The 16,988-nt window shown below is 41.2% G+C and overlaps 1 protein-coding gene across 7 annotated transcripts in view; it reads right to left on the bottom strand.

Moving 5' to 3' along the window:
* Positions 1-1,925: 1,925 nt before the first annotated feature.
* LOC148038009 (ARM repeat superfamily protein) overlaps positions 1,926-16,988 on the bottom strand; it is a 144,986-nt gene continuing 129,923 nt past the window's right edge. For 3 of the 7 annotated variants that reach the window (XM_087667896.1, XM_087667891.1, XM_087667877.1), the window contains 6 exons: positions 3,440-3,649; positions 3,188-3,309; positions 3,004-3,060; positions 2,842-2,917; positions 2,458-2,736; positions 1,926-2,343 (listed from right to left, as the gene is read on the bottom strand). In XM_087667896.1, coding sequence (XP_087524022.1) covers positions 2,575-2,736; positions 2,842-2,917; positions 3,004-3,060; positions 3,188-3,309; positions 3,440-3,649 — 627 coding nt within the window. In that variant the 3' untranslated portion in view covers positions 1,926-2,343; positions 2,458-2,574. The remainder of the gene's footprint in view (positions 2,344-2,457; positions 2,737-2,841; positions 2,918-3,003; positions 3,061-3,187; positions 3,310-3,439; positions 3,650-16,988) is intronic. The other 4 variants (XM_087667882.1, XM_087667886.1, XM_087667899.1 and 1 more) reach the window with 4 other exon arrangements.

Consider the following 16,988-nt stretch of genomic DNA (forward strand, 5'->3'; position numbering starts at 1 on the left):
GTGTTTGTGAAGGGTACCACTATGTCTTTGACTTTCTACATAGTTAGCTCCATAGAGGGGTGACAAGAAGAAGAAGGTGAAGTGCTTTGTGAGGTGGCCTCTCAAAAAGGATTGTAAGAAGCTAGTAGTTGTTCAATTGAACGTGCAAGGTGGACTCAAGCACTTCATCTTCCTTGAACTCTACCTTCTATTTCAATTTTGCAACTAAGATTGTGACAACCAAGGAACTCATTTTCTAGCCCTTGTGATATCATCCCTCATGAGTTCTTAGGTTATAGAGAGACCATAAGAGGATGGTGGCGAGGCTTACTAGCTTCACTAACATCGTGATGCAATGGACCTCGAGAAACCCCCATATGCAATAAACTTGTTTAGTACCTCAAACTCCTAGAGTTGATGTGATCTAAGTCCATGGTAGGAGGTTTGAATAAACCGTGTGATAAGAAGGTTGAGCAACGTCATGAAAGGAGGGGAATTCATTGTCATGATGTGCTTCTGAAGAGCATTAGTGACAAGCATCCGGACTATAATGTTGCAACTTCTCATATTCACTACTATTGCATGTGACATAGCGCCCCTAAGGGCTTGTATATTCTCCATAATTGCAAATTTTATTGTGCAAATCATCTATGATTAGATAATGCAAGTTTAGTTAATCTCATGGGCTTTATGCACTATGTTTACCTTGTAGAGGGAAGCCAAACAAATACAACTATACAACCCATTTTAGGGTTTTTTCAATTGCCTTGTGTCCCTACCCAAGGCTTTAGGGTTTCTTCAATCATCTTGTATCATTGCAAAGCTTTAAGGTTTCTTCAACTGTCTTATTTCTCATCCCAAGGCTTTAAGGGTTCTTCAATTATCTCATACTTCGTCTCAAGAATTCTATACTCCACATTACACTATTGTTGTATCATATCACCTTGCATCATTGGAGAGAGAGAGAGAGGGAGAGAGCGCACTACTTTTATTCATCATTATACCAATACCCTGCTAGTATTGTACTATGTCTTATGGACTACATTGCCCATTCAAAGTAATTTTTGTATTGCCTCCTTTTGTCAATGATCATGTTTTTCCTTTACATGTTTGATGGCCTATGAGTTACATTTTTTTGCCATGCCTATTTTTGCTTTCTCCTAGTTGTGCTTATCATTTTTGAATACTACCCAAACGACCTCTTGTGCATATGATTACTATGTCATTCTAACCTTTGTGTGTGTCTATGAGCATGAGAGAGAGAGAGAGAGAGAGAGAGAGAGAGAGAGAGAGAGAGAGAGAGTGTGTGTGTGTGTGTGTGTGTGTGTGTGTGTGTGTGTGTGTGTGTGGTATTAGCATCCTTCAAGGTATCTTAAAAGGAGTATAGAGCAATGACACATCAAATGAGAGAGAGAGAGAGAGAGAGAGAGAGAGAGAGAGAGACCCTTCTTCAAATCTATGGAACTTTCAACCATCCGGAAAAGTCACATTTTGTCTTGTATTTCAACCATTTGGGAAAGCATAGCTAGCGAAAGCATTACCTCATCTATGGAAGATAACCTTCTACTCTCTACCCAAGATTGTGAGACAATTGGATTAGGCAGAATGTCTTGATTTATCAGGAGATGAGATAGTAAAGGGACACATTCATTGGTTGTGAGGCCACGCTACTTCCGCGAGTATCATCATATGTTACTACTGAAAATTCAAGGAGCATGCTGATCATTAGGTTTTGATCTTCTTTGGTTTCTTTTCAGTTCTAAGTCTTGCTTCATGATAGATGCCCAGCCTGCATGTTAATGTGTTCATGTAAAAAGCTCTTACTAGGTCAAGTGACGTGTACATCCTTCTTGATAAAATAAATGAACTAGTCATTAAAGAGAGAGAGAGAGAGAGAGAGAGAGAGAGAGAGAGAGAGTAGGATGATAGAAGTACAGATAACTGCTCCAAACCCACAACATATACTTATGCAGCTTAAAAACCTCATACACTGTGTACGTAGCTCAAATGGCTACAGAAATAATACAACAGGCAAATTTGTGGATTTCACACCTGTAAACATAAACAAAACTTCTATAATTGGCTTTGGGATGTGTCGTAATGACCTTGTGCTAAATCTACAGATGACTGTAGGAGAGATTCATACCCAATGAAATGGATCAAGTACAATTCTCCCCGACTTTGCTGCTTGGAGGAATTGAAACTCCTGACTCCAAAGCTGATGACCTAGCTACATTGAGAGTAGACTTTTCAGGACATTACACCTTGTATTTGTTACGTGCACCTATGTTCCACTATGTAGAGCCCCTACATGTAAGAACCACGCAATACGGCAGGTGACAACATGATGGCTGACACAGCATTCTGTAATCAGAACAATATTCATCAACGTTTTGGACAGTACCACAAATTTTAACACTTAGTTCACATATATGTTGTAAAATGGAGCCTATATTTCATACAGCACCAAATACTTACTTGATAAGCTCCAGCCAGGCTAACTGTAGCCACCACCAGGAATTCTGTGCTTGAAGATCGCATCTTTATAGCCTTTAGGTGAGCATGTCTATACCTGTCTGATTTCCTTGGTCCCAGTCACCTCCCCAGAAGATATTGCAGGTGACGAAGCAATGAGGGATGCAATTTAGATAAAGCAGCATTAAATGCAGCTTCACCATGCAATGCTGCACAAGCTTGAAGCTTCTCCTGGAAAAGAGAACCTAATGACAGTTGGTTGATGGGATCCGTCCTCAAGATCTGCAGCAATTAAGCGAGCATTCATGCATAGGTGAAAGGAGAACCAAGATGAAATAAACACCCTTCAACTCTAAAGATATGCAACAAGATAAGCTTTTGGCTGACCTGTCTTTTTCTTTTCTCTTCACTTTCTGATGTCCCAGCAGAAGCATCCTCTTCAGTATGCACTGAATATTCAAGCCTGCAAGTTATGATAGTGATATTGAGCAAAACAAAATAGTTGTTTCTACATGAACCGCCTTGTTTGAGCAAGGAATGCAGATTTACCCAGATTCTACACCATTCTGATAGTCATCTGTCTGATGCAAGACACTTGTACAAACACTGTTTGTAAACGAACCATACTAGTTAGTCAAAGCATGCTTGACAACTAAAATCAGAAATCAACATTCTAGAAAAACAAAAACAACTCCAATTGAAGTTCGAGCAGACAATACTGAGCAGTCCAAACCTATAGCTGCACCTTATAATTTGCTCGAGTCTATCAAGAACCTGAGGCTCATTTATTGTCAGCAAAACACACAATGAGGCAGCACAGATCCTCTTATTTGTGAATGACGTTAAAGAGTCAACCTGCATACCAACATAGAACTTGAGAGTATTTTTATAGAAGAATTCAACTACATAATTCAGTTATCCTCTCTTGATCCAGCTAGAAAGTACGCAAGAAAAGCATTTATGTGACAATTTGAATAAGAAATACCTTATCGAGCCATGCATCAAAAAATAGGAATAATGCACTTTGGCAAGTGACCGAGTCATTTTGGCCAATAGCCATCAAAAGAGATGGTTCACATATCCATTGAGCAAAAAATGAAGTGTTTTGAACAAGGAGTCTTGCAAGTATTGCACCCGCAGCAGCTCGCACAACATCTGCCTCGTCAGATCCCTTGATTACAGTTATCAGCAACTTCTGGGGAGGAAACCCACACAAGCACCACTCCAAATCAACCAACCAGCTTATCAACCTTCCTCCCTCTCTCTCACTCTTAACTCTAATGGGGTGGTCTTCAAATCAGTAAAGAAGACACATTACAGTACCAATAAGGACAACTAGATTCGGAAAATTGGTCCAGGCTACATACCTGTGGACAAGAACAATAAGGCAGACCCCCTGCATATCAGATTCCCAAGAAGCCTCAAATGCACTTCCACAGAAGATGGAGGAGACCACATTCACATAGACAACATGTACTTTGCATGTGCTACATATACACATGTGTAAGATGTACTTCTATACATCATATACATAGACAGCAATCTCTGTACATGTGCATCAGATATGTACGCATATGCATCTCTACACAATCGTACATGCCATGTGTGAACGTGTATGCAAGTTTAGCAAGAGGCTTTGCTTAACATTTAGTTAGAAGTTAAACAAATGTGCAAATGTGACTTGCACATGTGAAGTGTAGGTCAGTTATTTCACAATGTGGGACCTAGAACCCCAAAAGATTAATGGGTGCCAAAGGCAAAAGTTGTAACAAGTTATATTGGACAAGTAGTAGGTGGTACCTACTATCACAATTTGGCCCAGACCATTGAATTAGCCCTAAGAGTTAGTGGTGACACTAGAGAATTGGCATTAATTAATGAATAAAGGCCACTTCCAAGCTAATGAGAGCTCAAGAGCACTTGAGTGATAAATTGGCCTAACCAATTTAATTGTTGGCCAACTAGATTATTTTTGTGAGACATGAATAAGTATTCCATTAATGTTAAGAATTAATATTCTAAAAATTAATTTAACAAAACTGGAAATTGTTTTTGAAAGGCTGCCACTTGGCAAAACTTGCACATGCAAGTGAGAAAAACGTTTTTGGAGAGAGAGAGAGAGACACACACACACACAAATCAAGTCCCCTGCTGTTGGAGACCATTTGCGTCATCAAGGGAGGCTTTTGGACTAGGTGACTGCAATCCAATGCCCTATGGATGCAGCCGACATCATCTTGCTCTACATAATAGCATGTTTGGGAGGACTTGGCAATCTCTGACAGCTTCCATGGCTGTCTAAAAAAAGCAGCAGTCGATTTTCTCCAATTTCTCGTGATAAAATAAAAAATTTTCCTCTCTTCAGCATTCTCTCTCATCCTCCAACCTATCCCCATTCTTCCTCAGCAATTTCTAGCAAGATTGGCCATAAGAGGTGGAGATTTTGAATAATCTCTGTTGTAAACCCTATTTTACGAAAAAAATTAGAGTTTGAATGCCACCTCGAGAAGCATGCTCAAAAATCAAGGCCTAGGTACTTGAATATCAATCACTAAAATTGGGACAATTCCAAGAAATTCAAGTGGTCATTCAGCCAGCAAATGTTTGGGGCTAAATTTGTCACCCAAGGAGCACAATTGAAGGCCAATCCCCAAGCAGACCAAAGGGAAAATTGATTTGAAGGTTTGCCAATCATTCTTGACACCAAGAGATAATTGGAAAGTGAAGGAGATTCAAGGAATCTCAGTATATTCCATCCAGATTGCAACACAAGTTAAAGAAATATTGCAAGGGGCATTAATTTTGGGGCCAACGGGCTATCCATTGTCCATTTTAGTTTATGTGCTTTAATTGCTTGTTGTAATTATTGACTAAACAAGGTATTACCACCCTCTCCAAGGAGAGTGACTGATTTTATGGTTCCATTACTAGGATATCATCAATTTCCTTAACTTGGTGGGCCTGAGGCACTTGATTGAATGTCAAAAGCTTTGCTCTAGTGCTGAAATTGTGTTCAGCTGAGCATTTACAATAAGAATGGATTCTTACAAAGAGATGGGATCACTTAGTGATGATGCATCTCATTCTGAAAATGCACATAATGAAGGAAAAGATACAATGCCTAATCTTGCAACAAGCTTACAGCATAGAAAGTAAGGAGAAAATGTGGTTGTTGACCAAGAAGCAAGTCCTTCTAGGCCACAAGATGCTAATGACTAGCAAGGAGGTAAAAAATATGAGATGACCAATTCAAGGCTTGGTCGAAGGCAATAGTTGACATCTTTGTTTAATTGGTCAAAGATCTACAGTTGTGAGATTTTTCAATTCTCCTAAAAAGGACAACAAGGGCAAGAAGAAGATGCCATCTTCAAGGTATTTGAACAACAAGAAGCTCCCAAAGGATAGCCACTAAAGCCTAAAAATGCACCAAGGATTGGTGATGAGCAAAAGCAAATGGTACCAATGGGATTTGATATGCATATGCAAGGCCATCCTGGTGTGAGATTGACAGAGGATCGAAGCTTAGCACAGGGTGCAATAGATAGTGTGAGAGTGAAGCACGACACCCGAGGCAATAAACTGAAAGAGTGTAAACTGAAAGTACAAGGTACAAACCTTAAACCTTAAACCTTAGGGTTGTAGGGGGTGTTCACACCCGAACACGATAAGTGCCTGTAAGTGCATGACATAAGCACATACGAAATAACACAATACATCTGGGGGAAAAAACCTCTCATACTGAGAGTAAAAAGTGCCCCACTATCCTACTGATCACCGACACTCCTAGGTGAGCGTAGGTGTAAGTGAGGCGCAAGTGAAATACCCAACAAACCCCCCTGGAGTGAAGAGTGATCAAGAGTACAAGGATCATCCACCACCAAAGGAGATCAAATTTAAAGCATTGCAAAATGCTTCAAATTTGTCACGAGGAAAAGCTTTGGTGAAGATGTATACCACATTACTGGTGGTAGGACAATAGACAAGGCTAATATCACCTGCATATAACCTCTCTCTGACAAAGTGATAATGTATCTCAATGTGTTTCATGCGTGTATGAAACACTGGATTCCGTGCCACTGCAATGGGACTCTGACTGTCAGTGAACAAAGGAATAGGCTCCGTAACAGATACATCTAGATCAACTAGCGAGCGTCTAATCCATACACATTCAACTGTGGTAGTGAAAGTTGCCTTGCATTCCGCTTCACATGACGATGTGGCAACAGCGGATTGTTTCTTGCTAAGCCAAGATATGCAAGATGAGCCAAGAAAGAAACAATTGCCACTAGTGGAGTGATGTGAATCATAATCACCAGTCCAATCAGAATCACTGTAAGCATGTAGCTGCACTGGTCCCCCCTTGGCATAAAGCAATCCAAGAGATCTAGTACCTTGCAAGTAACGGAAGACACGCTTAACAGCTTGCCAATGTGACATGCGTGGCTGATACATATTTCTGCACACGGCTGAAACTGCAAACTATATGTCTGGCCTAGTGTTGCTTAAGTAAATAAGACATCCAACTGTTTGAGCATATGTGTGTATATCAAACAAATCACTGTCATCATGTAATGATAGCTTAAGTCCAAGCTTCATTGGTGTACAGACTGACTTGCAATCCTGTAAGCCAAACTTCTCAAGAAGTTTACCAATGTATCTTGACTGTGATAAACCAATACCTCTAGCATTATGCATGAACTGAATGCCCAAGAAATAATGCAAAGACCCCAAGTCTAGCATGTCAAAAGTTTGCTACAAATTTTGTTTGAATGCTGAAATCTAATTAGCATGTGTCCCTGTAAGCAAGAGATCAACATATAGACCAATAATCAGCATGGATCCCCCCTCTTTACATACATGAAGGGTAGACTCAGGTGAGCTGTTTATAAACCCTTGGCTAAGCAAGAAAGCATCTATCTTTGCATACCAAGTTCTAGGAGCTTGTTTCAAACCATATAAAGCTTTTTTCAGCTTGCAAGCCAAGTGTTCTGATCCCTCAACTACAAAACCAATGGGCTAATGTACATATACTTCCTCATGAAGTTCCCCATGTAAAAATGTAGTTTTAATATTCAATTGATGCACAGTCCATCCATACTCGGCAGCCAAAGCAACCAGAACTGATGGTCGTCATTCGGGAGGTAAGAGCAAATGTCTCCTCATAGTCTATGCCTTTCTTCTGTGCATAGCCTTTAGCTACAAGCCTTGCCTTATATTTGTCAATGGATTCATATGCATTTCGTTTCAGCTTGTAGACCCATTTTGTTCCAATGGCTTTCTTCCCAAAGGGCAAAGACACTAAATCCCACGTTTGATTCTTAGTTATAGAATCCAATTCAACTTGCATTGCTACCATCCAATGCACACTATGTTGTGCATCCTCAAAACATTCAGGCCCTTCATCATCAAGTGCCCTTGCTGCCATAACAAACTCCATGGTATGTACAGTATCATGCATACGAGCTTGTGTTCTAGTATGACCAGCCATGGGTGCATCCAGATGACTATCTTTCATAGTCTTTAAATACCATTTAGGCATTTGTCTTGCCTCCTGACTGTGCATAAGCTCTTGCTGAATTTCAATTTCAGCACTTTGCTGAATATTCAGATCAGCCAATGGCTGATTTTTTGCATTGTCCAATGGAGGAGCTGGCTGAACATTGAGTTCACTTGCTGAAACTCCAGCTGAATCACCAAATGTAATGGGCAGCAACCCTTCAAATACATCACAGGCAGCCCGATATGTGTCTAAACCAACAAGGGACAATTATGATTTTTCATCAAATAGTCTATCCCTATTGACAAACAATTTTTTAGAGGCATGATCATATAGTCTGTAGCCTTTGCTTTCACTACTATATCCCAAAAAATGCATTTGACAGCCTTGTTATCCAACTTTTTTTTGAGTACTTGTGGAATGTGTGCATATACAAGACACCCAAAGGTACGAAAGTGTCCAATAGAAGGTTTCCGGCTGTTCCAAGCGTCAAAAGGTGTAATTTTCTTTAACGCTTTGGTGGAGCATCTGTTCAAAACATGGCAACCACACGTGATGGCTTCCATCCAAAAACTGTGTGGCAAGCTCTTTGCTTTCAGAATACATTTGGCCATCTCCATGAGTGACCGATTCTTCCTCTTTACAATCCCATTCTGTTGTGGAGTATAAGCAATAGTGAACTGAAGGACAATGCCCTTCTACTTCAAAAAAGAATTCAGCATAGAGGACATGTATTCCCCCCCTCGGTCCGAATGGAGAGTCTTAATTTTACAACCAGATTGGTTCTCAACAAGTGCAACAAAAGCCAAGAATGCATCATACACTTCTGACTTTTTTACCAAAGAATAAACCCAATAGAATTGTGTAAAGTCATCAATAAAAGTCCCAAAATAGTAGCATTCTCCCAACGACTTTGTCTGCATAGGCCCACAGACATCTAAATGCACTAATTGCAACCTGGCTGTGGCTCTAAAAGCAACATCACGGGGAAACAAAAACCAATGCATTTTCCCCAAAATACATCATTCGCACAAGTGCTCAAGAAGTCTCTTCAGAAGAGGTAATCCATCTAGCATCTGTGTACGATGTAAGAGCATCAAGCTATCAAAGTTCACATGCCCCATCCGAGCATACCATAACTCTACTTGTATCATAGCAGGAGTAAGAGTAGATGCCAAGTACCCTGACTAATCAACTGAAAGAGTATCCAACTTGTATAACCCATGGTATAAAGTGCCAGTCAAGACCAAAGTCATGTGTTCTTTGTCTCTCACCATGTATGTGTCATCATCAAATGTGACATGCAATCCACAATGTGCCAAAGAAGAAATAGAGAGCAGATTCTTCTTTATGCCTGGCACAAACAAAGCATCCTGTAGCTGAAGAATAGAGCCATCAATGGTTGTGAGCACAATCTCCCCAATACCTCTAACAAGGTATGATGCATTCTTGGCACACTGTACAGACTTATTGAGAACCAATCTGGTTGTAAAATTAAGACTCTCAATTCGGACCGAGGAGTTGTACCAATAGAAGCAAATAAATCTCTACGAGATGTAATATGCCTAGAAGAACCACTGTCAAAAAACCAAGTGCCTGCATCCTTAGTAGAGATAAGTACTCCATCAGCCCAAGAAGTGTCATAACTATATGTGTAAAAGCAATAGTCCCTGTCTGCAACAAAGGACGCGGACTCAGTAGCAGTGGAAGGAGTATCACAAACGGACATTCCTAACTCCTCCTTGGCAATGCACTTTCTGCACTCAGTGATGTAGTGGCCTGGCTTCTTGCAATTATGGCATTTGTCATTTTTGGCTTGCGTGCCCCCTTGTTTTTTACTTTCCTGTAAAGTACCAAAAGTCCCAGAGCTCTGCGGAACACTCTTTGCTTGGCTGCCTTTTCCCTTCTGTCTAGCCATAAAAGCTTGCTTAGAGACTATGACATCCACACTACTATTTCTTCTTATTTGCTCTTTTTCTAGAAGCAAACTGACTAACTGAAGAAAAGTGATCGATTGTGTGGCAATCCTCATGGTGAGGTTTAAGGGCGTATGAAAAGCCAAGTATGAAGGAGGTAACGAGTTCAATGTAGTAGATATCATCTGTGTATCTGAATAGTACTCATCAACATTCATAGGTTGCTCACGCAAGTCCTGAATTTTGTTCAAGTAATCTTGAATAGAATCACCCTCATCCATCTTCAATGTTTCTAGCTCTTTCTTTAAGAAAGAGATGCGAGTCTCATTCTTACAAACATTCGCTCCAAAGTTTGACAAGCTTCTCGTGAAGAAGCTGCTAAACGAATGTGGGGGATATGTATCGTTGAACTGCCAATGCAATCAATGGAGCAAGTTGAGGTGCCCGTTGTCCATGTCCTCCTAGAGGAGGAGTAGCTAGAGCCACAACTCCGGGCCTAACTTCTTCTCCACTGACATAATCCCAAAGATTTTTCGCCACAACCACATTCTTCATCATGAAGGACCAAAGTGAATAGTTGTTACCATCCAATTTGTTCTCCTTGGATACATAGGTAAAGACACCTCCTCCTTGATTTGCCATGATAATCAATTACCAAAAGAAGCAAATGAGAAATGTGTAAGTTGGACCAAACTAGAAATCTCAAAATTTTCAAAAATTACAACAAATAACTTGCTGCAATTAGTGCACTCAGGTGCACTCTGTCAAAATTGTTTGTAATGCACACAATCCAAGGTGCATTCAGTGTTTAGCAACACTGTATAAGAAAAATCCCCAAAACTTATTTACCCAAATTTGTCCAAAACAGTCTATCACTTACTGAGACTACAATACATGTGCCATTGTCCTCAAAAAAATCAAAAGCCCCAAAATTTCTGATACATTTGCCCAGAAATTTGCATCAACCGTCTCTCTGACACGTATTCACACCACTATACCTCGTGGGCAAAAGGCCCCTCTTCCAAAGATGAATATGGAGTAAAAATGTAAATTTTAAAAAAAAAAACCCTTTGAAATGTCGAGCTGGAGGTAGTCGATGCAGAGATAGGCACCAATGCAGAGATATGCTTTAATGGCCTTGTATGCAGCTGGCGTGGTCAGGCGCTGCTGAGGAGTGGCAAGCGGGCAGGTGATAGGCTTAGGCGGCTCTGGCAACGCTGCATAAGCGGACAGGAGCAGGAGATGTACTAACGTCACTCGCGGGTGTGGTGCAAGGAAGACGCAGGTTGATCAGTCGCAGGCGGAGACGAGTGGCGCAGGCGACACTGCTGACAGGGTTTTGAACCCTGACGAGTGGGGTCAAGGCGAAGAAGCGGCGCTTTAGGTAGCCCTGCGGGCATAGGCGGCAGTGCTTCAAGAGCTGGGGGACAGGGCACACTACATCAGGATGGTGGCGGGCTGTTTGGCGCAAGCAGTCTGAGCGGGCAAAGTAAGCAGTGGCTTGGTGGGTGTAGGACGACCTGCCTGATGGGCTTCCTCGTTGACTGGTGTTAGCTGGGAGACTACAGAACAAGCACCACAGGGCGGCACTCTTCAAGTGCTGGGAGCAGAGCTGAACTTGAGCAAAAACTAAGCTGAGCTGAACAGAGCCAATGCTCTGATACCAAATGTGAGATTGAGAGGGGATCGAAGCTCAACACAGAGGTAGTAAACAGTGTAAGAGTAAAGCGCGATACCCAATGCAATAGACTGAACGAGTGTAAACTGAAAGTACAAGGTACAACCCTTAAACCTTAGGGTTGTAGGGGATGTTCACACCCAAATACGATAAGTGCCCGTAAGTGTGTGACATAAGCACATATGAAATAAGACTAAGTTTGGGGGAAAAAACCTCTCGTACCGAGACTAAAAAGTGCCCCAGTGTCCTACTGATCACCGACACTCCTATGTGAGCGTAGGCGTAAGTGCGACGTAAGTGAAATACCCAACACTTGGTAGTGTCAATTCAATAGGTTTTGCACAGCTGGATATGTAAGCATAGTTACCAAGGGTTTCTAAAACAAAAGGTAGAAAACAAGTTTCATAAAATATTAAAAACGGGTTTCATTCAAGATTTAAAGAATATGAAAGTTTTATATACATATATTGTATGACTCATGGACGTAGAAAACACAAACTGACATTATCTATACAATGCCAATGAACTTTCAACATAGCATCAATATTTACATGCATCATCGTCCACTATCCATGCCCAACATCACTTTAGCTAAAAAAGGAGCCATTGATATATGCAATCATAATGGACAACAACTCAAAACGAAACTTCATCAATCAATGCCAATTTCCATGTGAACGTCCTAAGTAATCCATGATAAACGATGATTACAAAGTTCCAAAACATTTAGGGTGTGGCAAGTGTGAAAGTTTAAAATAGGTGTTTCATAGGTTTATGAAACGCCTAGGTATGAAATGAGTTCCCTAACCTTATGAAACGGGTTTCTTAGCAACTATGTATGCAAGCATGTATGGGGCAGCCAAGATATTTTGGTGGAGGTAATATTTTCCATACTATGGTGGATCAAGGATTGCATACTGGAATGTATGGCACAACACCTTATGATATGCAGCAACCAATGCATGGTGTGCAAGGCCCAATGTATCCGGATATGACTCGTAATATGCATAATCCCATGTATGGTAGCATTGGTACGATACCTCAGGCACAAAGTGACATGTATGATTCAAGATTCGAGGAATGAGTATTGGTCATGCAAATGCTTCTTATAGCGCTTGTCATGATGTAAATACAATAAATGCACCCTTTTTGCAACAGTGGGTATATGATAACTCGACTCCCAAAGCGACAACAAAGGACTCTAATGAGGGTGAAAAAGTAGTGAAGTTTGAGGCCTTTAATGGAACACAAGATAGGCTCAAAGCTTTGACTTTTATTTAGCAATTTGATGCAACCTATTTGGCAAAAAACTTTACTAAATCCTCAAAGATTTAGAAGTCAATCACTTTCATGAAGGGGAATGCAATGTAGTGATGGCCCATGCTCTTAATACAAGGTAGAGCCTTGAAGAGGACCAATTTTTCTATGTTCAAGCACATAGAGGTGGGCATAAGGAAAAATCAGGTACATCTTCTTCAATTTTTCCTTCTTTGAGTTTTGCTTCTCATAGTTGGTCTGATGTTGGTATTTCTTCTTTATTTCCATCTACATCTGCTTTTCAATTTCCATCATTTAATTCATAAAATCAATCAAATGCCACCACTTCACTATAATTTCAAATTCCACCCATCCCAACCTTTTCTTCACTGCATCCACATCTAAATTCACACCCTCATTCACATCATCTTTCACTAAGCATTGAGCAGGGATCACTTACTAGTAAAGTGCATTATGCTTCCGTTAAGTGTAATTCACTTTAGTTTTAAAGGTGTTTCCGTGTAATATTATGGTTGTCCACCTACACCACACTCCACACTAGGGGAATCTTCAAACATAGACACTTCACTAACTTTTCGGTCCTCGGCTTTTGTTTATCGAAGTGGAGGAGGAGCACCGGTGATAGAGTCTCGTCCTCCAAACCAACACTTTTTGGGATTTTCCTCACATAGGTTATGTACCCACACATTCCCCTCCAAAGTGTTGAGCATTTGGTACCGTAGTTTGCCAATACATTAATTCCTAGCAGTGGACTATCTGGTTCTGTCCATGTGCCTCAAGCTGACAATTGGGCAAGGATATTAGGTTTCAATGCCTCATCCTACACCACCCTATGGAAACCAGCATCCTATTCTTACTTACCCATCCTATTCTCCTTACCCCTCTTACCATTCTTTCCCGACACTTAATGTTTCTAGTTCATCATCAGCATCTACCAAGAATGCATTCACAGACAAGACTTCATTTTAAGGGGTCTAATTACACCACTTGATCAAACCTAATGAGGGATATCTTAGACTCACATAACCTGTGCGACTTAGTGTAGGGGTTGGAACCCCAACTAGATTCTTACTTTACTGAAACAAAGGTTGTCCGCTCTTGAAAAGCATGCAATGCTTTCATCATAGATGAGTGAATACAAGGGTTAGTACTAGAATTTCACTTACAACTTCAACATTTTGACTTTGCATTTGAGAGGTGGGAACAGTTGACTAACCACTAAGTGGCTCAAGATAGGACCCATCGTATTGGTCTCCACCATGAGCTCCAAGAGTTCAAAATAACAAACCAAATGACCTTAAGGTCAAGCTAGCAAAATACCCACGGTTTGTCCCTAATGACTAGGTCACATTATTCCTAAACAAGCTCACTAAGAAAAACTTCAATTTTGTTCAATAAATGATCTCATAACCTACTATACCTATCTTTTATGAGTTTGAATGTTAGCTATTGCCAAGGTTGTCTCTGTACGTAGTACGGACTAATCTGTACGGTACGGTACAGTATGGTACGTATCCCTACGATTTAGTACGAAAAAATGGGCACTTTTTGGCCACTCCACTTAAAGTCTACAACTTTCTTTTTTTCTTTCTCCTTTCTTTTTTTTTCGTTCTTTCTTTCTTATTTCTCCCCCAAGCCCCTCTCCTTTTTTTTTCGTAATGGATGTTATATTTATAAAGTACTAAACAACAAAAGAGTTACAAAAGTCATGGCAAAGACGCAGAGGAAATTGCCATATGCCAGGGAAGTAAGTCCCCCGAGGGAGTAAGTCAGAGTGCCGAATGAGATCTATCTGCCAATGCAAGAGATCTTTAAGCCTAGCAATATGTCCCTAAACATTAGAGGCCGAATCAAAAAGAAAGGCATTCCGAATGGTCCAATTATGCCAACAGCCCCAACATCTAAGAAAGTGAAACAAGATCTTCATATGTGGCTGTGCCGGTGTAGGGTATTTGGGCCACACAAAAACCCAATCAAAAAGGCTTAGCGAGAAACCAACCACCGCTCGCCAAACTGCTGACAAGAGAGACCAGATTTTCTTAGCGAGAGGGCAAGAAATAAATCGATGACGGGCCGATTCCACACTGGTGTGCAAAAGAAACAATTGCCGTTGGAGATTCGACGCTTGGAAAGGGCTGGAGCAAGCGGAAGACCACCAATCATCACCCTCCAAAGAAAGACCTTGCATTTGAAAGGTGTCTTGTTCAACCAGCCCTCCATCACGGTTACCTTCCACCATGACTGAGATTTACGCAATCCCCATACAGTATTAGCTTTAGTAACCAGCCATTGATGATCTTTAATCAAAAGATGATACACCTGGTTAGCTGAAGCCTTTTCTAAATTCAGCCGGCCTGCAAGGTCCCAATCCTGCCAGGAACGATCCGAAGCAAGGGCAGGAAAGGGTTGTCTGCTCTGGAGCACCATCAAAAGCTATCCCCATAAATCTTGGTATCCATGAGGGATCCTGAAAAGCCTCCTGGCTGTACGAAACGATATCAACACATTGCGACTGGCAAGGGTGGCATCTGCAACTGAAGTCAAGCCCAAACGTGATGCGGTTAAATTTTGGTCTGAGCTCATGTTTGCCTTTCCAAGAAAGCAACCGCGAGGCTGCCAACAATTCCAGTTGAAAAGAGTTAGTAGCTAAGCGGTCCTCCGCTGGATGCCACTAAGCCTTCTGGAGAACCAGTTTCCAGGAACATACCAAATGAGCAAGCAGAGATGATGGACTAGAAAACCGAGAGTTTGTATTAAGAACATGCCACCAAGAACTCTGAATTTGGGTATTACCATGCACAAGCCCGTGATCCTCAAGAAAATAACAGACTATAAAGACCCACAGGTGATGATCTAAGCACATGGCGCGAAAAAGAGACCAACGGAGTGCCAGCATATGAGTTTTGGCATCTAAAATAGCCCCACCACCCATGCATTTAAGGGTACATGCATGCGACCAAGAAATCCATGAAATGCTTGCATGCAAGGAGTCCTTCCATAACATGAAACGAATATACTGAGTAAGAGCATTCAGAGTAGTAGTAGTCCAAGGCAGCAATGGTAATAAATATGTGAGCATTGGCAACATAATTGTCTGAGCTACTTTGAGGCGAACATGAAAGGGCCAAGCCTGTGACTTCCAATACAGAAACTTAGCTGCTAGTTTCTGTGAAATCCACTCTAGTAGTTGCTTTGGCCGAACATCAACACCCAAAGGGTACCCAAGTTACCTGACAATGGAACCACGGGGAACAACCATTCCTTGCCAGTCCAATGACTGCAAATCTGACTCTGTATAGCTGAGAATGGTCGATTTCAAAGCATTGATACGAAGACTAGAAGCCTGACCAAAGAGAGTCCAAACATCTAATGCTTTGTGAAGATTATCCTTGTCCGCACACAAAATCATAAAGCTGTCATCAGCCAAGGATTGACTAATGAAGTGCTGTCCAAAAGAAAAAGACAATCCAGCCAACTGAGTAGAAGCTGCCATATGAGATAACATCAAAAAAACTGGATGAGTCGCAAGGGCAAAAAGAGAGGACTCAAAGGGCAACCCTGTCTGACAGAGCCAGCAAGGACAAATGGCTCGGTAACACCACCATTCAGCATAACTCGCGAAGAAGCCGCAGCACTAATGGTATAGATCAGACAAGACATCCGAGTACCAAAGCCCATAGTGAACATAAGTTCTGCAATGAAAGACCAGTCTAGATAATCAAAAGCCTTTTCCAGGTCCAATTGAATCAGTACCACCTCCTGATTAGAGTGCCTTGCATAGTCAATAGCCAGTTGCACATTTAAGACATTATGCAGAATGTTTGGGGCTTAATAAAACCATATTGAAGAGGATGCACAATGGCAAGAATATGCTTATGGAGCCGATTCGCCATCACTTTGGAAAAGATTTTATACATAGAACCCATCAAAGAAATTGGTCGCCAATGTTCCAACATAGACGGCGAAGGAACTTTTGGAAGCAGTTTAATAAGTCCTTCTTTCCATGAGGAAGGTATGAACCCCATTTCCCAAACTTGCTAAAACATAGCCGTCAATGGTTTCACCAGTTGGGTAGCAAAAACCTCAAAGAATTCATTGGTGAGACCATCCCAACCGGGACTTTTATCCTTGGGCAAGTGTAACAAAACATCCATAACCTCCGCCT

The sequence above is a fragment of the Lygodium microphyllum genome, chromosome 3 (genome assembly GCF_053477565.2).
Source record: "Lygodium microphyllum isolate KBCC chromosome 3, Lygodium_microphyllum_v1.1.10, whole genome shotgun sequence".
NCBI classification, from domain to species: domain Eukaryota; kingdom Viridiplantae; phylum Streptophyta; class Polypodiopsida; order Schizaeales; family Lygodiaceae; genus Lygodium; species Lygodium microphyllum.